General features: G+C 37.7%; 1 protein-coding gene across 1 annotated transcript; it reads left to right on the top strand.

Annotated features, from left to right (window-relative positions):
* Positions 1-78: 78 nt before the first annotated feature.
* abcf3 (ATP-binding cassette, sub-family F (GCN20), member 3) lies at positions 79-21,353 on the top strand. Its single transcript, XM_079435867.1, has 21 exons — positions 79-176; positions 1,665-1,806; positions 5,870-5,946; positions 7,482-7,537; positions 7,620-7,720; positions 7,909-8,031; positions 8,768-9,034; positions 10,408-10,488; positions 10,738-10,797; positions 10,911-10,967; positions 12,066-12,088; positions 12,188-12,243; positions 12,422-12,622; positions 16,471-16,547; positions 16,641-16,685; positions 16,775-16,907; positions 17,502-17,590; positions 17,672-17,763; positions 18,323-18,455; positions 20,175-20,262; positions 20,880-21,353. Exons 1-21 carry the CDS (start codon positions 101-103, stop codon positions 21,036-21,038), a joined length of 2,136 nt encoding a protein of 711 aa, XP_079291993.1. The 5' UTR covers positions 79-100; the 3' UTR covers positions 21,039-21,353.
* Positions 21,354-21,899: the final 546 nt, after the last annotated feature.

Below are 21,899 nucleotides of genomic sequence, written 5' to 3'. Positions count from 1 at the left end.
CAAAGCAATAAATCTGTTTAAAGCTTTCTGATGCGGCGTCGAGCACGTGTTATTTGTGCGCCGCCGCGCATGCGCAGTGAGTCCGGCCCGGTGTGTGTGAATGATGGCGGCGTATGTAGAGATACTGAAGAACGAGTTTCCTCTGATCGACTCCGAACTCTTCGATTATATCACTGGTACTGTACATATATGTCACATTAATATGCCTATGCTACACCGTATGTGCGCTGTTATATAAAGTAGTGCTGCTGAACAGACTGTGTCATTGAATCGGAGGAGTTCCTGACAATCTTCTTTAAATAATTTAATAGACACCGGAGTTAAACATTCAATCAAGTCATAATTTCAGTTTATGTGAAATAATGTTATGTTTCCAGCCAGACAGATGATTGACTGTCTCCTCATTAATATTATATAATATGTCACAATTATTAAACGAGCAATAACCCAACAGTTAAAGGTAGATCACGTGATCGATGGGTTATGTCATTCAGAAAGATGAAATAATATCAACAAAAGTAAACAAATGCAAGCAGACATTCAAATCTCGCTGTCATGACCTAAAATGCCGTGCCACTGTGATTACTTAATATAGGATGCAGTTGTAACCAGTGCTATATTTGTCCTCTGCTGGGGTCCTTTATATGAGATCTGGGTGGTCATTTACAGGAATTAAACTGTAAACGTCATTAAGTTGTGATATGAAACGGTGGCATGCATGAATAAGTCCTATTTTGCTTCTTCTGTATAGCAACATGACAAGCAATAAAGACGTATTTTGTGAAGCAGTGTGACCTATTGAACTTAAAGTGAAACACAATAAGACACTTTGGGAGGATATTGGTATTCTGGGGACACTTGCTCCTTTGTAATTATGTTTTTTAATATTTATATCCAATTTATTAAAAAAGAGTTGTCTTAATTAATTGTGCTATCAATTTTATAGATTTTTGTCTAAGTATTTATTTATTAAAAAATGCATGCATTTGTATTTAATGGCCAGAGTGGGTAAATTAAAACCAAACCATTATTTTTATAGTAAAAATACAAATAAAAGTATTGTAATACTTGAATGTTTTCATGTGCATATCTGCATGTTGGTAAAGATATGAAATAACCTAGAGATGTAATATGTGACCCTGCAGCACAAAACCAGTCTTAAGTCGCTGGGGTATATTTGTAGGAATAGCCAACAATACATTGCATGGGTCAAAATTATGTATTTTTCTTTTATGCCAAAAATCATTAGGATATTAAGTAAAGATCATGTTCCATGAAGATATTTGGTAAATTTCCAACCATATATATATTAAAACTTCATTTATGATTAGTAATATGCATTGCTAAGAACTTCATTTGAACAACTTTAAAGGAGATTTTCTCAATATTTAGATTTTTTTGCTCCCTCAGATTCCAGATTTTCATATAGTTGCATCTCAGACAAATATAGTCCTATCATAACAAACCATACATCAATGGAAAGATGAAGATGAAGTATAAATCTCAATTTTGAAAAATTGACCCTTATGACTGGTTTTGTGGATCAGGGTCACATATGTCTGGAGTAAATCATCTTTGCATTGCCTAGTTCTTCAGCTGTGATTCCTGTATATTAATAACATGGCACAGGTGTGCTAAGTGTGTGTGTGTGTGTTACCCTGCAGGCGTGTTGGGCTGCGGCGGCTCAGATTTCGAGGATGGAGAGGAAGTGTTTGATGCCATCGGCGACGTTCTGCAAGAGGTCGGTGACAAGAATGAAGACGACATCCGAAAAATCTGCTTCCAGATGTTCAACACACTCAAGCTGTAAGTGATCCTACTCAAATCTGTTGTTTATGATGTTCATGCTGTGCATGGAAACAGAGAGGAGTGTCTGATGATGATGAGCCATCTGTATTGATTTAGTGTCCAGTTTGCTAAAGGAATTATGCAAATCAAATATCCTGCAGATTTAGGACAGCATGCATGAGGCATAAACATGCACAAGTTTGTGTGTGTGGGGAGAAAAAAAGATTTCTACAAAGGGGTAATACATTTATCAGACACTATCTTTCATTATTTCTGATTAGTATTTGTTTAGAAACACATAATCAGCTTTTGACTAATATAATATTTTCCTCAGCTCTGAGAGTTAATGAGCAGGGCATCTGTTTCTTCACACTCGCACTCGTCTTGATTTCAGTTTTTTCTAAATGTTTGTTAACCTGCTGTCTGCTTTCCAGCTCCAAACATAGACTAACAGCTGGAAAGTGATACAGGCTGAAATTATCAGAGAATAAATAACATAGTGTATCATATAATAGTCTTGTGAGAGGACATTTTTCTGCGTGTGCCATAAGTTAAAGCACAAGGTAACTGATGAGAAACGATCCTTTTTTTAATACATTTAACATTTATTATTTTTAAAATGACTATTCGTAGCACCCTTATTAATCATACTGAACTAATTGTAAATATGTAAATAATATGTGAATTAACTGACAGAGGTGTTTTTTGAGGTGATTGGTTAACTGCTTACATCCCTTGTCTAGAAAGGATTTTATTATTTGGAAGCCTATTAAAAAATACAAATAAAATAGAAAAAAAATAGATAATTGTGTCTTTTTATCACAATGTTACTTTTTATGTTGCAGTATGTGTTTCATTTAAGGCTTTAGAACAATTGGTCACAGTTAAATTTCCATTTAAATTGCAAACGCTTTGTCATTTACACTTATTTTTTTTATTCAGAAGAAGAAACTGAAAAGAAAAAGTTTTCTATGGTATTAGATATTTCCACTGACTTTTTCATATTTCATATTTATTGATCAAATGTTTAGTTTAGCCATTTTTATGTGGCCTATGTTATCAGTACACACTTTTTCAAATTTGTTTACTTTTGTTACGTTTCAGAAATATATAGTTCAAGTTAACATTTCATTTTAAGAACACATGTCTGTTGTTCTTATACTTTAGTTTAAGTTTAGAAATCCAGGAATCACATTCATGACAAACAATGCATGAGAAGAACTTTACAAATTCCCCATATGGCACAATATTTAATTAACTGAAATGTTAGTGGTACACGTCATTACCTCTCAAGCACTGTGCTGCCATCTAGTGAAAAATACATCAGGTCAAAATCATGTTATGACAGTAATGGCCAGTAGATGGCTGAAGTGTCCTAGATTTGATGCGCAGAATTTATACATTTGAATGTTTGTTTAGGTAACTTTTGTTAACATTGATTTTTTTTATTATAATTATTTATTTATTGTTTTGTAGTAATGCTTCTAGTCATATACTCACCTTCAGTTCACTTTCTCTGTCTGTGTAAGATGTCCATTTAAGATGGCGCCTCGGTGTGTTGGTGCGCTTTGTTTTGTGTAGTTTTGTTTGTTAAAACGGTCTTTTGTGATGATGCATTGAGCTCGTATACCAGAGAAGAGCTCATGAACATTAGAGCTACAGTCCCTAAGGATTTATATCCCATTTTCATCGACACACCTGTTAATTTTTTGGAAATTTTGGTCTGCTCACCTTTGCGTATGCAGTGCGATGATGTGACGGTGATTCAGCAGTACTGTTCTCCTGATCTTGAGTCACTTTTCATTAACTGCAAGCCCTTTTACTACCCTCGAGAGTTCGCTTCATTCATACCGGTCGGTGTGTACGCTTGCTGAACAGATATTGTGCGTGGAGCACACATACCCAGACTCTTTTATTATTGTCCTCTGTGACTTTAACAAAGGAAATCTCACAAGTGAACTCCCCAAATACAGACATCTATTAAATGTCCCACCAGAGAGAAGAACACTCTGGATCACTGCTATACTACGGCTTCTGTCTGGAAAGGACTCCGACAGATCACAAACTGTAAAGCTAAAGCCCCCCACTCTGCTAACGACTGGCCAATAACTTGAATGAGTTTTACTGTCGCTTTGAAAGACGACGGGACAGTCCTGATACTATCCCCCGGGACACCAGCTTGAACATCAGCTCATCAGCTTCACCGCAGCAGGAGCTGAGGCTTCTTCACAGCTCCACACCTTAATGGCCCCCTCCACCTCCAGCCCCAGAATAGGAATGTCTCACCATCCAGGAAAGAGATGTAAACAGAGTCTTCAAGAGACAGAATCCTCGGAAAGCAGCCGCACTTGAATCTGTTTCTCCATCCACCTTGAAGCACTGTGCTGATCAGCTGTCTCCAGTGTTTACAGATATCTTTAAGACCTCTTTGGAGAGATGCCATGTGCCAGCCTGCTTCAAGACCTCCATCATCATCCCCGTCCCCAAAAAACCCAGGATTACAGGTCTAAATGACTACAGATCTGTCGCCCTGACATCTGTAGTAATGAAGTCCTTCGAGCGCCTTATATTGTCCCACCTCAAATCCATCACAGACCCTCTCCCGGACCCCCTACAGAGCCAACAGGTCTGTAGATGACGCAGTTAACATGGCTCTCCACTTTATCCTCCAGCACCTGGACTCCTCAGGAACCTATGCCAGGATCCTGTTTGTGGACTTCAGCTCTGCGTTCAATACAATCATACCGGTTCTGCTACAGGACAAGCTCTCCCAGCTGAATGTGCCTGATTCCACCTGTAGGTGGATCATAGACTTCCTGTCTGACAGGAAGCAGCATGTGAGAATGGGAAAACATGTTTCTGACCCCCGAACCATCAGTACTGGCTCCCTGTTCTTTCTCCTCTCCTCTTCTCTCTATACACCAACAACTGCACCTCCTGTCACGAGTCTGTCAATCTACTGAAATTTGCGGATGACACCACCCTCATTGGGCTCATCTCTGATGGGGATGAGTCTGCCTATAGGTGGGAGATTTACCTTCTGGTAACCTGGTGCAATCAGCACAACCTGGAGCTCAACACTGTAAAAACTGTGGAGATAGTGATTGACTTTAGGAAGAGCCCAGCCCCACCTGCCTCCATTATCTTGTGTAATGTGTTCTGTGGACTCTGTCCGCTTCCTGGGCACCATCATCACTCAAGACCTCAAGTGGAAGCTCAACATCAGCTCTCTAATTAAAAAAGCACAGCAGAGGATGTACTTCCTGAGGCAGTTGAAGGAAGTTTAACTTGCCAAAGACAATGATTGTTAATTTCTACACTTCCATCATTGAGTCCATTCTCACTTCCTCCATTACCATCTGGTCTGCTGCTGCCACTGCTAAGGACAAAGGCCGACTGAAACGTGTTATTTGTTCTGCTGAGAAGGTAATCGGATGCAACCTTCCATCTCTTCAGGACCTGTACACTTCCAGGACTATAGGAGATTGTGGCTGACACTTCTCACCCTGGACACAAACTTTTTGAAGCACTCCCATCTGGCAGAAGGCTGGGGTCCATCAGGACCAGGACCTCACACCACAAACATGGTTTCTTTCCATCCGTAACTGCCCTTATCAACAATACCCAGGACCCATGAGGGCTTCTTATTCACGCCCATGGACATTACACTTTACAATAAGAAACACACCTCAGGCTGTAATCAGTTGCACTGGCCCCTCACTGCACATCTTGCACAAGTTCAGAAATGTACTGCCTCACTTTACATATTCTGCACAAATGTAGAGAAAATGTTTTTAATGTTTAACAAAATGTTTATTTTGTATTTTATATTTAAATTGTTTTATCTTCCTAAATTTATCTTTTAAATTGTTACCTCATTGTTTCTATTATTTATTTTTGATTTTCTGTTGTCTTGTCAAGTACAGATTTACCAAGACAAATTCATCGTACATGTACTGTTCTTGGCAATAAACGTGATTCTGATAAGAGCGTTGAATGGGAACCTTTGTGCTCTGGATGGCAGATGAGAACATCATATATAACCCAAATCCTAATGCATTATCATGTTTGTTGTTCTCAGGACTAGATGTGACTCTGGTCAGCAGCAGATGCTGCTGGAGGCTCCAGTGCAGTTATCACAAGTGTCTGCTGACACCGGTGAGACCACAGATAAAGTATTCATTTGATTTATTATACTTCATTTAATGCTTTCAGTGATGATGCACAACAGCTAGATGGCATAAGTCATACTGGTAATGGATTCAGGTTTTGGCAGAAATACACAACCATTTCTCCTGTGTCTCCAAACATCTGAATAAAACTTCTGTGAAAATGCCTGATGATCATCTATGTATGGAAGCCCGGTTCCACCACTGAATAGAAAATAGAAAAGGTAATTGCGACTTTTTATCTCACAAATCTGACTTTTTTTTCTCGCAGTTGCAAGTTTGCATCTCACAATTCTGACTTTTTTCCTCAGAATTGTGAGATATAAACTCACATTTGCGAGTTTTAAAATCAGAATTGCGAGATATAAACTTTAAATTTTGAGAAATAAACTCACAATTGCGAGTTATAGTCAGAATTGCGTGATATAAACTCTTATAGTCAGAATTGCGTGATATAAACTAGGGGTGGGAATCTTCAGGCACTTCACGATCCTATCCGATTCTGGGAGTCACGATCCGATTCCAAAACGATTCTTGATCTACATTTCTTCCCCAATTAATTCTTCTGCTGTGCAAATACATCTTTACAACTTTACATCGTAACCAAAAATGGAGTTTCTATGCTTTTTGTTTATAGTTGGAATCTCTGTGGGACAGTACTGCAATCTTAAAAGTAGGGAATCTTGAATCTTGGTTTCATGATTCAATTCAATATTACTGCACATTTATCAAAATTATTTTGTGCAAAATTTACTTTTTTATTAAATAAGCTGGCTACTTTTTAAAACAATTACTTATTTAAAATAAGTGCTCTTTAAGTATCTGAAAGTTTACAGACTATAGTTTCTTTTTTTCCTCTGCATTATTGCTGTTTGATTATTACTGACGAGATTATAGACAGTGGCAGCTTTAACAGGCTGCATTCACACTAATGCACAGATATATTTCAATATATCAGATGTTTTGCCCTGCTCTGAACACATAACTGACTGTGTGTACATCAGTTTCATATAAAAGTATTCAAAAATGCAAGTGCATTTAACCGCAGCAATCGAGCTTCAGGACAAACAAACACAAAGCGCACGTGACAGTCTGTCAGTGCGTGAGTTTCGTGCATCTAATAGTAACTGCATTACAAACAGCATAAATGAAAGCATATCTAAAGTAAAACACGGCGGGTGGAAGCACACACTCTCAAGCAATGTGCACGTGTCTCACAGCGCAAATTCTGTGCAATGAAGCCGGCCGCACATGTGCCATATGCAGGAAAAAAAACAAGCTCAGAATCGTTGAAGAGAGAATCGCCTCAAAATTGGACTTTATTACTCGCACAATTGTGAATTTATATCTGATACAAAAAAGTCCAAATTGTGAGATAAAAAGTCACAATAACCTTCTTTTATTTTATATTCAGTGGCGGAAACGGGCTTCCATATCTTTGCATAGAAAATGATGTTAAAGTTTCTAGTGCAGTTCAAAATACCTCACTGTTCTTCAGTGTCTCAGATGTTTCTGCTCTTTCAGCATCAACGGCTAACGATGTTCATGGTATCTGGATGATGAAGAGGAATCCCAGTACAGTAAGATCTTCTTATCTGCCTGTACAACTTTGATTACTGTGTCCAGGACCTTTATCTTTATTAACCTCTTCTGTTTTATTAGACTGTGGATGCCAAGAAACTAGAGAAAGCTGAAGCCAAACTGAAAGCCAAACATGAGCGCAGAAATGAGAAAGACTCACAGAAATCCTCACCGTCTCCACTGTGAGTACTGAGATCTGTTACTGAAGGTCCTGACTGCTGGGAGAATTAGGAGCTGTTTTTCTCCCACTTGAGGTTTTCATGTTAGAATGATTTAATGCAATCAGCCGACTAATGATGTTGATTTTGTGGAGATCTGATGAGTAATATCTTTATATCTGATGCTGTTCTGTATGTGGATGTGTTTGAAGGGTTTTGGAGGAGGCCTCGGCCAGTCAGGCGAGCAGTAAGAAAGAAAATCGTGTCGACTCATCTGGGAAGAATCGAAGTTACGACATCCGCATTGAGAATTTTGACGTGTCTTTTGGGGAGAGGTGAGAAATCACTGATGATCATCAGAAACACTGGCTACTAAACTAAACACAAAAATTAGTCAATTATAAAATACATTTCTTCTGAAAATGTTTGGGATCTGTATGAGTTGTATTAGATCCAAACTAAATGGACTTCAGAAATGTAAGACAATTACTACATGCTGATTTTTCAGACATTGTGAACCTGAAGTACACAAAACTGGCTTTGTTTTGAGACACACGACAGTAAAAGTAATGACACTTAACTGATTCAGTGAGTTAATTCAGGGAAGGATTCATCAGACTGATTCATGTCACTAACTGGGTTGTATAATAGATATTGAGACCATATCGATTCTTGAAACTTTTTAAAATGAGCTAAATTAGCAGTACTAGTTTAATCAGACTGCAAACTCACATTCAACTCAACAATATGACTTAAAGTGAATCAGGAAACGATTGGTCCAATTCTAATTTCTCATTAGTGAGCCGCGTTTAAAGTCACTGTAAAATGGGAATAATTAATGCTTTCTATCATAATTGAATTTTATATTAATGCAGTACAAATAAAGTTGCCACATTGCTTGCCAACCGTAAGCATCAAGCAGTTAGACTAATTAATGGATGACTAATGAATGTTTTTTTTTTTCTTTTGCAAGAACATATGTGAATATCTTTATTGCTTTAATAGCTGTATTACTAGATAAGTATTTTAAACATAAGTGTATTCAGAGCGTGTTTTTTTGTTGGTTCGCAGGTGTCTGCTGCAGGGCACTGAACTGTCTCTGGCCAGCGGCAGGCGCTACGGTCTCATTGGGCGTAATGGGCTCGGTAAGACCACTCTGTTGAAGATGTTGGCGAGTCGCAGCTTACGCGTCCCTTTGCACATCTCCATTCTGCACGTGGAGCAGGAGGTGGCCGGAGACGACACCGTGGCTCTACAGAGCGTTCTAGAGAGCGACACGGTTCGAGAGGAGCTGCTGAAGGAGGAGCGCACTCTCAATGCACACATCGCCAATGGAACGTACGTCACCTGCAGCCCATCATGTAGTGTCATGTGCTGGATGTTTTGCTGTTTTTAACCTTGTTTAATCTCTAAAGGAATAGAGATGTAGATGGGTTTGTTTCTTCATCAGATTTGGAGGAATGTCTCAGCAATGGATGCTCTGCAGTGAATGGGTGCCGTCAGAATGAGAGTCCAAACAGCTGATAAAAACATCACAATAATCCACACCACTCCAGTCCATCAGTTAACATCTGGAGAAGACAAAAGCTGTGTGTTTGTCAGAAAAATATCCATCAAAACGTTTTTAATTTAAACCATCATTTCTGGCCAAAATAATCTATAATCCATCATAACGCTTCCTGTTGTCTCTCGCATCAAAATCCAGCCACATATTTGTTCAGAGCTGTTTTGGCTTGTAAACAGTCCTTGATCTGTGCAGATTTCTCTCCTGATTCAGACCAGAACACTTTTTCACTGGAGCACTGCAAAAAATACTTTTCTTACTTAGATTTTTTGTCTTGTTTCCAGCCAAAATATAAAAAAATTATTAAATCAAGAAGGATTTTCTAGACAAGTAAAAATATTTGTCTTGTTTTCAGAAAAAAAAAGTCAAAATTAAGTGAGTTTTTGTTTGAAACAAGCTAAATAATGCTAAGAAAAATAATCTTATGTCAAACAGAAAACAAGATTATTTTTCTTACCCCATTGGCAGATTATTTTGCTTGTTTCAAGCAAAAACTCACTTAATTTTGATTAGTTTTTTTTTTTTCTGAAAATTAGAATTATTTTTATTTGTGTAGAAAATCCTTCTTGATTTAAGAATTTTTATTTTAGATATTTTGGCTAGAAACAAGACAAAAAATCTGAGTAATAAATTTTTTTTTGCAGTGAGCAAGTGTTATTATGGATTAAGGACTCGTATTTTAGCTCATATTTTAGATGGATTAGTTTCTTACAAACACAGCTTTTGTCTTCTCCAGATGTTAACTGATGGACTGGAGTGGTGTGGATTATTGTGATGTTTTTTATCAGACTCTCATTCTGACGGCACCCATTCACTGCAGAGCATCCATTGCTGAGACACTGATGCAATGCTACATTTCTCAAGCAAAATATATATATATTTTTAAGTATAAACAGATCGTTCATTTAGCAGGTGCACCGTTTTGGCATTTAAACAGCAAACAGGTGTTAATTGTAACCACCTGATAATTTTCAACTGAAAGTAATATTGGAGCTTACAGTGCAGAGATAATGTAAAGAAACATAACTGAATAAGATGAAAAAAAAAACCATCTTGCAGGTGCATGTGATTAATGCATTTGTACTTTCAGCTAAAACATTTGCAGTTGTCATTGTATCTACTCCTGTTTCTGTCTTCAATCTTTCAGTGCAGATGGGTTAGAAAGTGTTCGTCTTTCGGAAATTTATGCTAAACTGGAAGAAATCGAAGCAGATAAAGCACCAGCCAGGTGAGCAGAAAATGATTTGTGTGTATTATCAAATAAATTATAATTAATGTGTATTTTTCAGACAGGTGTAAGCTCATTTTACAGTTTTCTTAGATTAGTAGATCAGACTTCTAATCATTCAATACATGTTTCACAATAGTTTTATATTCTTATGTAGTATTTGACATACTACAATGTAAGCGTAGTCAAACAGTCTAATGAAAAGATCATACAATATTTATTTATAAATGTTTTTTCACACTCTTTCAGAGCATCTGTCATTCTTGCTGGTTTAGGCTTTTCAGCCAAAATGCAACAGCAAACAACCAAGTGAGTCCGAGCCATGCAATAATGGTTCTCTGGTCCTCATCTCTTCAGTAAATAGTAATATTGGCTGATTTATAAATTTCTGCAGTGGTTATTGATGTGTGTGTTTATTGTAGGGAGTTTTCTGGAGGCTGGAGGATGAGGTTAGCTTTAGCAAGAGCCCTGTTTGCACGGTAAGTTTATTACTCAGAATTAAAAAAAAAAAAAGCATTATAACATTGATAAATAATAATTATGCACTTTTATTACAAATAATATTATTATACTATTATCATATATTTTAAATAATAATTATAATGTTTGACCCTAGACCAAAAAAAAACTCATCATCTTTGTACATCAGATTTGAATAAATCATCTTTCCATTGATGTATGGTTTGTTATGATCGGACAATATTTGGTTGAGATACAACTATTTGAAAATCTGGAATCTGAGGGAGCAAAAAATTGAGAAAATCGCCTTTAAAATTGTCCAAATTAAGTTCTTAGCAATGCATATTGCTAATCAAAAATGAAGTTTTGATATATTTATGGTAGGAAATTTACAAAATATCTTCATGGAGCACGATCTTTACTTAATATCCTAATGATTTTTGGCATAAAAGAAAAATAGATAATTCTGACCCATACAATGTATTGTTGGCTATTTCTGCAAATATACCTGTGCTACTCATGACTGCTTTTGTGCTCCAGGGTCACACATACAGTATCTCACAGAAGTGAGTACACCCTCACATTTTTGTAAATATTTTATTATATCTTTTCATGTGACAACACTGAAGAAGTGACACTTTGCTACAATGTAAAGTAGTGAGTGTACAGCTTGTATAACAGTGTAAATTTGCTGTCCCCTCAAAATAACTCAACACACAGCCATTAATGTCTAAACCGCTGGAAACAAAAGTGAGTACACCCCTAAGTGAAAATGTCCAAATTGGGCCAAAGTGTCATTATTTTGTGTGGCCACCATTATTTTCCAGCACTGCCTTTACCCTCTTGGGCATGGAGTTCACCAGAGCTTCACAGGTTGCCACTGGAGTCCTCTTCCACTCCTCCATGACATCACGGAGCTGATGGATGTTAGAGACCTTGCGCTCCTCCACCAAAGTGTCACTTCTTCAGTGTAGTCACATGAAAATATATAATAAAATATTTACAAAAAATGTGAGGGGTGTACTCACTTCTGTGAGATACTGTAGTTAGTTTAGTTTAAAAGGTTGCTTGGTTAAATAATCAGTACTGCTTCAGTGATTTTTTTTATTTTTTTCCAGGCCTGATCTGCTGTTACTTGATGGTGAGTAAAATGTACTCTTAGTATGGTGGTAATATTGCTACTCAGCATTAAATATCGATATATTACATCACTGCTTTTTTATTCATCACTTCTTTTCAGAGCCCACAAACATGTTGGACGTAAGAGCCATTCTGTGGCTGGAAAACTATTTACAAGTAAGTGTTTTTCAGAGAGTTCACTAGTTTGCTTTAATTGCTGAAGCTATGGCATTTACCCGTTATAAATGCAAATGAATATAGGAACAACATGTCTCAAGGGCCCAAACCTCATTAATATGGTAAGACGGTAGTTTCTGCGAAAAGTTTTGAAGCAATTGTACTTCTATTTCTCTAGACGTGGCAGTCCACCATCCTCGTGGTGTCTCACGATCGTAACTTCTTGAATGCGGTGGTGACAGACATCATACACCTGCACTCTCAGCGGCTGGAGAGTTACCGCGGCGATTACGAGAACTTCATCAAGACGAAAGAAGACCGACTGAAGAACCAGCATAGAGAATATGAAGCTCAGTTACAGTACAGAGAACATATACAGGTACCAGAGCACGTCAACCAATCTCTCTGCAGAACTGATGGAGAACATGTTCCTTGACTAGGCAGTATGTCTGAAGGAGGAGAAAGCAGATGTTACATTTGTGTGAGACTGCAATTATGTCACCCAAGTCCTTAAAATTCATTTATCATTTTTTATTGTCCTCCTGTCATTATAAAGCTAAATTAATTAAGTTCTGTATGAATTGAGGCTGCAACTAGGGCTGCACTATTAATTGAAATAAACCAAAATCGCAGTTTGGCTTTTCTGAAATCGCAAAAGCTTTGATTTAAGTATATAAATATATGTGCTGCATGTCTCAGAGATGAGCATTCACACATGAGCAGCTAATTATCCGCCGTTCTGTCAGTGTCTTATAGTGGTTCAGTTCATAATAAATGATCCACATAATCTCTGAATCTGCTCTGAGACCTTTTAGCGTGCATTCGGAAACCATTTCCCTAAACTTCTACTGAACAGCAACAGAAATTGACAAAAGCTTTAGGGGCTCCCTGCGGCCTTCTGTCAAAATTAAAGATTGATGGTTTACAGTAAGTGTAAGAAAATTATTTTGCTATTTTTTATTTTTATTTTAAAGGGGGTCATATGATGCTCTTTTTAAATATCATTATTTTGTGTATTTGGTGTAAGAGAATATGTTGACATGCTTAAATGTTCAAAAAACACATTGTTTTTGAAATACTGTACATTATTGTAGTTCCTCTATGCCCCGCCTCTCTCAAACGCGTCGTTTTCTACAAAGCCCCTCCATCCAACAAGCACAGTCTGCTCTGATTGGCCAGCTGACCCAGTGCATTGTGATTGGCCGAACACCACAAGCACGTGTCGGAAATGTAACGCCCCTTTCCATAAGAGATTCATCTTTCAAATTATTTGCACACAAGCCGCGGTAAAGACAGCTGACTCCACTGTGACCCTGTCTCTCTCTCTCTCACACACACACACACACACACACACACACTATGTGCAAAACTCCGCATTTGAACAGTCAATAGCAAATACTTAAACTAATAACAAAACATACTTACAGACGCTGGTTCAGAAGCGCCAGATTGTCATGGCAAAGTCGGAATTGACCCTTTTTCTTTTTTTAGAAATAGCCTTCACAGCCAGCCTTGTACTCTCCTAGGTTCACAAACTGTCGTCCATAAAATGCGTTGCTCAAATTCAAACATTAGGGTTGTGCTGTTGTGTTGTAAACAAGTCTTAACCAATGATTCCTAAATGCGTCTACTTTCAGAAGGCTAAATAAAGTGCTTTTGCTGTCGCACAGAAACACACAGCATCTCTCTGTCACGGCTGCATCAACACTACTGCGGTTACTGAAACCACATCTTCTTTCTGTGCGTGAACATATGGAGCGGCATTACGCAAATGTTTCAACATCGTGGTGTAGACATGTGAGGGCGTGTTTGAATGAGGCGTTTTAGCTCGGTCTGGATCAGCCTTCTCTTTTAGATAGAATAAATCCTTTTGTGGGAGACTATGAGCTTTGTAAGATCTTATACATGCACAAACAGCTACATAACACACTAAAGATAAGGAAAACAAGAAATCTTTTTCACACAGGGCCATGTGGGTTTGGATTTTGTTTTCCCTTCATAAAAAACCCCTTCATTTAAAAACTGCATGTTGTGTTTACTTGTGTTGTCTTTGATTAATATTTAAATTAGTTTGATCTGAAACATTAAAGTGTGACAAACATGCAAAAAAACACTTTTTCACACCACTGTATTTTAGAATGTTTTGCCTAGTGTAGATCTGAAATGTCTTTTTATTACTTTTTGTTAATTGTATACCTTGTGTAATTTATTCTGTGATCGCCATGAAAATAGCCTTGATGCTGGCATGGCATTAAAAAGTGAATAAATAAAGTACAAAATCACAAAATTGACCAGATGTTGCAGCCCTACAAACACAAAGCAAAGAAAACCTGATTTTTTTTTTTATCAGTTAGAATTCATTATTGGAAAATTGCAGTTTGAATTTTTATATATTCTTTCCCCCCCTAATCTTGCAGCCCTAGCTGTAACGTAACACTTGAAAGAAAGAAAACTGAAGGGATCTAAATAATTTCTAGGGCTGTAACGTCCCAGTCGATTAGTCGATTAATTGGTCGATATGGTCTGGTTCGACCAAAAATCTGATTGGTCGATTTTTTGCCGCGCTCATTTCATCAGTTTGGCCGCGCTCATTTCATCAGGTGGAAAGCACTAATTGCTAATGGGGGTGTTTTCAGAGCACCCCTGTTTCACAGGTAACAGTCTGTTTTCAGAACACCCCCATTGTTTTCACTTTTTTTGGATTAGCCCAACCCACTGGAGAAGAGAGACAGATAAGTAGGCTTTAGAAGGTTTGATGCTGAATATTATTTATTTAATAACAAGCTAGTGTAAAAACAAGAAGCTGTCTCCTTCCAAAGAACCAGTGTTAATTTCGTTAACGAAGAGGACGACGAAAAATATTCGTTAACAAACTTTTTTTCTGTGACTAAGATGAGAAGTTGACGAGATAAAATTAATATCTGATGATAAAAACTATGACGAAATGTATGCGCGTCTTCGTTAACGAGACGAGACGGGACTAAAATGTTATTTGAGGACTACCGGACATTCAAAATACATCCTATAGGCTAAGTTGACTGTCTTGTCTTTTAAAATGTGCGTCCCTGTCACTGGATCGCAATCAGATGAGGGGCGTTTGTATATCTCACAGTATGGCAGCCGCAGTGGGCGGATACGCTACCAAAACGCAAACTAGCGATCTGAAACAATGGCCTCAGCAACTGAATGGTTATAGGGATAGGGTGACCAGACATCCCGTTTTTCCCAGGAGTCACAATTCGTTGTTGATTAACTTAAAGTTAGCGGAATCACTCTGATAGAAGTGCTCCACTTTCTCAGTTCTCACACAGCGCGCGATCAGTTCTCAGTTCTCACAATATTGCGCAATTGCGCTGTGCCCACTGTTTGTGTTAGTTTTGAGCCTAAGATGCTTTATTTTTCAGTTATGCACTTTATTTGGTTTCTGCTCTTTTGTTTAATAAATATTCTTTTTTTATTAAAGTGGACGCGCCTTTTGTGTTTATTAAGAGTAAAAGCTTTAAGTCTATTCGTGTCTCAGCCGCGAAGCTGAGCTCTTATGTTCAGCCTCGCTCTCGAGCTGCGCAGAGCGGCTGAAATGATAGTGTCTGACAGTTATACTTATAACATATGACAAAAATAATTTTCTAAATTATGTTGCACATTCCTCAAAAGTTCTTGTGATATCACTAGTTGACAACATAGTACTGTTTTCAGAAATCACAGGCTATGATATTGTGCAGGTACACGTGATGCACCGCTGTCAGAGACGACAGACTCGTGTGTCAGACTCATTTCAGTGCAAAATAATTAGGCCAAAAACGATTTAATATACTGCAAATAGCCTATTAGTTTTTTATGTTTATTTATAATTAATTTAGGCAGACAACAAGGCTACCAAGTACTGAGCACAGTGCGTATCTAATTAATGTAACGTACGTTTTTTTTTTCTCCACAACGTCATTTTTAGTCGATTTTTAGTCGAAAGTTTCAGGACTTCAGTCGACCAAGATTTTCTTTGGTTGATTACAGCCCTAATTTCTGAATGCATTGTACGTGTCTGCTTGTATCAGTAATATTGTGAGCAGGAGTTGATCAATGTGGAGGTTTTATTGACTGATTCACCAGAATTGAAAAAGCACTTCCTTACTCAATATTTTCTCAATATACAAAAAATTCAACTTGCATTTATATTATCCATCGAAAACATTCAAGTTGAATCTTCTGTTAATGTTGTGTCTCTCTCAGGTGTTCATTGACCGGTTCAGGTATAACGCCAACAGAGCCGCTCAAGTGCAGAGCAAGCTCAAGCTGCTGGAGAAACTGTAAGTGTGACGTCACTAACACACGTTTATTATTGATCAAACACACACTCGCTGCAGGCTCACCGTGTGTGTGTGTGTGTGTGTGTCTCACAGGCCTGAACTCAAGCCCTTAGTCAAGGAGACTGAAGTCATCCTACGGTCAGTTCTGCTCCGTCTTCCCGTGTATTTGTGTAACGGATCGACTCGTCTCAGAAGTGAAAGTGAGTTTTGTTCTGATCTCCCCACAGTTTTCCGGATAACTTTGAGAAGCTGTCTCCTCCGATCCTGCAGCTGGATGAGGTGGAGTTCGGCTACATGCCTGACCAGATGCTCTTCAACGGCCTCAGCGTCTCGGCTGATCTGGAGTCTCGCATCTGCATCGTATGTATTTGCAATAGGAGATCTGACATTTGCTGCCATAGTAATTGGAAAAATCTATATATATTTTTTTAAATGGAACAATTTATTGAAACTGTAGACAAAATATGTGACCCTGGACCACAAAACCAGTCATAAGGGTCTTTATTATTATTTTTTTTATTGAGATTCATACATCATCTGAAGGCTGAATAAAAAAAGCTTTCCATTGATGTATGGTTTGTTGGGATAGGACAATATTTGAATATCTGGAATCTGAGGGTGCAAACAAAAATCTAAATATTGAGAAAATCGCTTTTAAAGTTGTTCAAATGAAGTTCTTAGCAATGCATGTTACTAATCAAAAAATTTTTTGATATTTGCGGTAGGAAACATGATACAGTAGGGTTTCTTGTTTTGCTTTAGTAACTCAGTTAACAGAGAGCACTCATTCATTGGTTGAAGAGAAGAAGGATATTGTGTGTGTGACAGGTTTAACAGCAAAGTTTTGATCATGTTGAACATTTCGAGGCCTTAGAAATCCATGTGTCATGTGATACAGTAGGGTTTCTTGTTTTGTTTTGCACTCATTCATTGGTTGTATGTGTCTGGCTGTAGGTGGGTGAGAATGGGGCTGGTAAATCCACCGCACTGAAGCTGCTGATGGGAGAGCTGACGCCGGTCAACGGTACCAGATACGCTCACAGGTGAGCCTCACTCTCACGCTGAAGACACTAGACCCTCTCTGTCTGTCTGTCTCTTACTTCTGTCTTTGTCTTTTCAAACAGAAACTTGAAGATCGGTTATTTCAGTCAGCATCACGTGGATCAGCTGGACCTGAACGTCTGCTCAATAGAACTGCTGCTGAACAGATTTCCTGGTACTGCCTCAAATTGGCACTTTACATTCTCATCAGAAATCATCAGGATTACATCACTGACCCCTACAGAGACCCTTCTGATCACTCAAGTCTTGTTCATTAATGAAGATATTAGAGTCCCATCATTCACAGCCACACACTGAGATGCTGACCGGTTGTTCTAGGTCTTTGTTGCTTATGTCACATCATCTGTGACCGACACATTTGAAGTCGACGTGAAATTAGTATTTGGACCCAGAACATTTCTTAATGTCTCTAAGCTTATTTTGGATGGAGAAAATAATAACTAATACAGTGTCATTTAACTCCCCCTACAATGCTTGCTCTTGAATATTCAGCTTCTCTAATATGACACATTATGGTAGATAAATGCACGGCTGTTTTATGTTCTGAAGCATAGTATTTCTCAAATGTATTTATAATAAATCTTATTTATTTCTGTTTGAATGTTCTGTCCAATATTAAGGAAGCCATAGATGCTGACATGGCAATAAAACTAACTACTACTGCTGCTAATCTGAAGTAGGTTTATCTGAACACTGCTGTTTTTATGCATCAGGTCAAACAGAGGAGGAGTACCGTCATCAGCTGGGCCGGTATGGCATCACGGGGGAACTGGCCACGCGGCCGGTGGCGAGTCTGTCAGGAGGACAGAAGAGTCGCGTGGCTTTCGCTCAGATGACCATGCCCTGGTAAAACAAACATCAACACACTCTCATGGAGTCAAGCTTTCGCTCCTGCTGCATCTAACTAGTTTTCTTTTAGTATTGTATCATGCAACTATAATTTTTTATTCATTAATATGTTTAATTAGCTTGATGCTTAATTGTTACAATTTAAATTATTTAATTTTCTTATCGGTTCGATAACGATAACAGAAAAATGAACATTTATCGTCCGATACCGATATGGTGGCCGATATATTGTGCATCCCTAATATTGTCCTTTTATTGTGGCCAGCCTAAGGCACACCTGTGCAATAATCATGCTGTCTAATCAGCATCTTGATATGCCACACCTGTGAGGTGGATGGATTATCTCAGCAAAGGAGAAGTGCTCACTAACACAGATTTAGACAGATTTGTGAACAATATTTGAGAGAAATAGGCCTTTTGTGTACATGGAAATAGTCTTAGATCTTTGAGTTCAGCTCATGAAAAATGGGGGCAAAAACAAAAGTGTGGCGTTTATAATTTTGTTCAGTGTATATGTATATGTATATACACTCAGTTTGAGTATTAGTTATTTTAGTACATCAAATTAAACTAAATGAAAATGAGAAATGTTGCAAAGGCAACTAACTGAATTAAAACGTGTTTTTCATATTTTATTTTCAATTAACGTTTAAGTAATGATTTTTTTTTTTTATGGTTTTAGTTAACTGAAATAACATTTTATCTAATACAATTCTGATTTGTGACCCTGGACCACAAAACCTGTCTTAAGGGTCAATTTTGAGATTTCCACATCATCTGAATGAATGTAAACCATTGATGTATGGTTTGTTATGATAGGACAATATTTGTCTGAGATACAACTATTTGAAAATCTGGAATCTGAGGGAGCAAAAAAATCTAAATATTGAGAAAATCTCCTTTAAAGTTGTTCAAATGAAGTTCTTAGCAATGCATATTACTAATAAAAAATTAAGTTTTGATATATTTACGGTAGGAATTGTATAAAATATCTTCATGGAACATGATCTTTACTTAATATCCTAATGATTTTTGGCATAAAATAAAAAAAAAGATAATTTTGACCCTTACAATGTATTTTTGGCTATTGCTACAGATATACCCCAGAGACTTAAGACTGCTTTTGTGCTGCAGGGTCACATTTAAGTTATCTGATTTAAAATGTTACACGCTGGGATCAATATGGATCACCCTTTAATCAGTGCTATTTTAGTTGCATTGAGTTACTTTTATTTATATTTTTAATTAGTTTTTATTTTTTCAGTTTTCTTTTCAGTTTTAGTAATTTTGTGTTTTATCATTTTGTTTAGTTTCTTTGTTTGTTTTTATTTGTGTAGTTTTTATTTCTTTTAAGTTTTAGTTTAGTACATCAAGTTGAACTAAATGAAATTGCGAAATGCTGTTATGGCAACTTGCAAAAAAAAAAAAAATTGTTAATGTCAAAGTAACAAAAATGCTTTGCATGTCGACTTACACTTAAAACCAGTCGGGAACGGTCTATATGAGTGGAGTGACAGAGATTTAGTCTCCAATTATTCTTTTTTTAACTGTAATGCTCCTGCCTCTAACCCTCATTCACACCCACATTTTCATCACCTGACCCTCATTTTCACAGGCTGACCTTCTGAATGACCCTCATTTGCACCTTCTAAACCTCATTTAAACATCATGACCCTCATTTTGACAGATGTTAACAAATCTGTCTTTCGTTTATAGCCCCAACTTCTACATTCTGGATGAGCCGACGAATCATCTGGACATGGAGACGATTGAAGCCTTGGCAAAAGCCCTCAACAACTTCAAAGTAAGAGCAGAATCTTCTCCCGTTGCCCTCAGCAAATATAATGCGCTCTGATGTGTTTACAGGATTAGTCGAAGCTTCTCCATCATATACAGTCAAACCAAAATTTATTCAGACACATTCAACATTTCTCACATCGTCAGTTTATTCGCTATAGTTTAGAAAATGCCTGGTAATAAAAAATTACAAGAACTGTGTCAGAACAGATTCATCGTGATAATATCAGATAACTTTGATAGAAAGGTATGTAATGAATTTGGTTGAATAGCTGTCAGCTGTTAAATGCAAGTACACAATTAGATAATACCAATTACCAAGCAATGCTTAATTTTGTTCAGGCTGTGGTCGCATTAGCAATTAAAGAAAAAGCACTTAAACAAAACATGGTCAGGTCAAAGTGTCTGATAAACATTTGGGACCAAAAATTATTCAGTTTTACTGGTAGTCCACTATAAGAAGAATTGTTGGGTATAATATATATCACAGTTTACTTTATTTTGCTATTCTCACTTATATAAATTAACTATAGTGTCCTGCACCCACTAGTAAAAAAAAAATCTAAAATTATGTCTGAATAATGTTTGGTTTGACTGTAATTGATAAGTTGTTTTCTCTGTCAGGGTGGAGTGGTTCTGGTGTCCCACGACGAGCGCCTGATCCGGATAGTTTGTAAGGAGCTCTGGGTTTGCGAGGCCGGGCGAGTTCACCGTGTGGATGGAGGCTTTGATGAGTACAAGGATATCTTGCAGGAACAGTTTCGTCGAGAGGGATACTTGTGATGGAGACGTCTGTTGACCCGCTCTGCATTACAAACACCAAAACTGCCATCTGATGAGAGCGTCTGTAGTCCCGGCGGCCAGCAGGTGGGATGTTCTGGCACAAACCCATTCAACTTCAAACTCCCTAAATCATGCGGCTCAGACGCGTCCTGCGGGTTCAAGGCCGGACGCTCCCCGAACTTGTGTGTAGACGACATATTAAAGATGATGTAAGAAAGGTGAAGCGGACATATGCACTAAAATGTTATACTCCACACCGCTTTTAAAAGATCACCCAACATACGGTAATAAAAAGAAAAACTGCCCAACATTTTTCATTGTGTCTGGTCACTATTATTAATGTTTTTATCAGTGCTGTCAGCGTGTTAACGCATGCGATTAATTTTTCCAGTTTAACGACCTGAAAAATATTTAACGTAGGGGCGGAGCTAGGGTTTGTCACCCCACTCACAACTGCACCTTCTGTATTTTTTTTTTCTCGACAAGAATTGCATTTATTTAGATGCGGGACGTCTTTATGGCCACATCAAACGGGGCGCTTTTAGACATGCACTCCACTTCAGATGAGTGCAGAAATGGTACAGATGTCGAGGAAGAAATGTTGTTCCATACAAGTTAGGAATGACATGCGGGTGAATAAATGATGGCAGCATTTTCATTTCTGGGTGAACTATCCCCTTAATAATAATTGTTTTTATAAAAGCTATATTGATAAGCGATATGTTTGTATTTAATCTCTTTCAGTGAAAACAGTATCAAAAGAAGCCAAAACATCAAGCTTTGTATGTGGACTTGTACTGAAAGTCAGTCTGGATCAGTGTATATGAGGGGAGTGACAGAGATTTAGTCTCCAGTCTCTCC

Source organism: Barbus barbus, assembly GCF_936440315.1.
Source record: "Barbus barbus genome assembly, chromosome: 15".
Taxonomy (NCBI): domain Eukaryota; kingdom Metazoa; phylum Chordata; class Actinopteri; order Cypriniformes; family Cyprinidae; genus Barbus; species Barbus barbus.
The sequence above is the reverse complement of the archived record's forward strand: the minus strand, read 5'-3'. Positions and strand labels throughout refer to the sequence as shown.

Coding starts and splice junctions, on each gene's coding strand:
- abcf3 (XM_079435867.1), top strand. CDS start 101: ATGATGGCGGCGTATGTAGAGATACTGAAGAACGAGTTTCCTCTGATC. Junction 12,089..12,187: donor TGATCTGCTGTTACTTGATG/GTGAGTAAAATG, acceptor ACTTCTTTTCAG/AGCCCACAAACATGTTGGAC. Junction 12,623..16,470: donor AGTACAGAGAACATATACAG/GTACCAGAGCAC, acceptor TGTCTCTCTCAG/GTGTTCATTGACCGGTTCAG.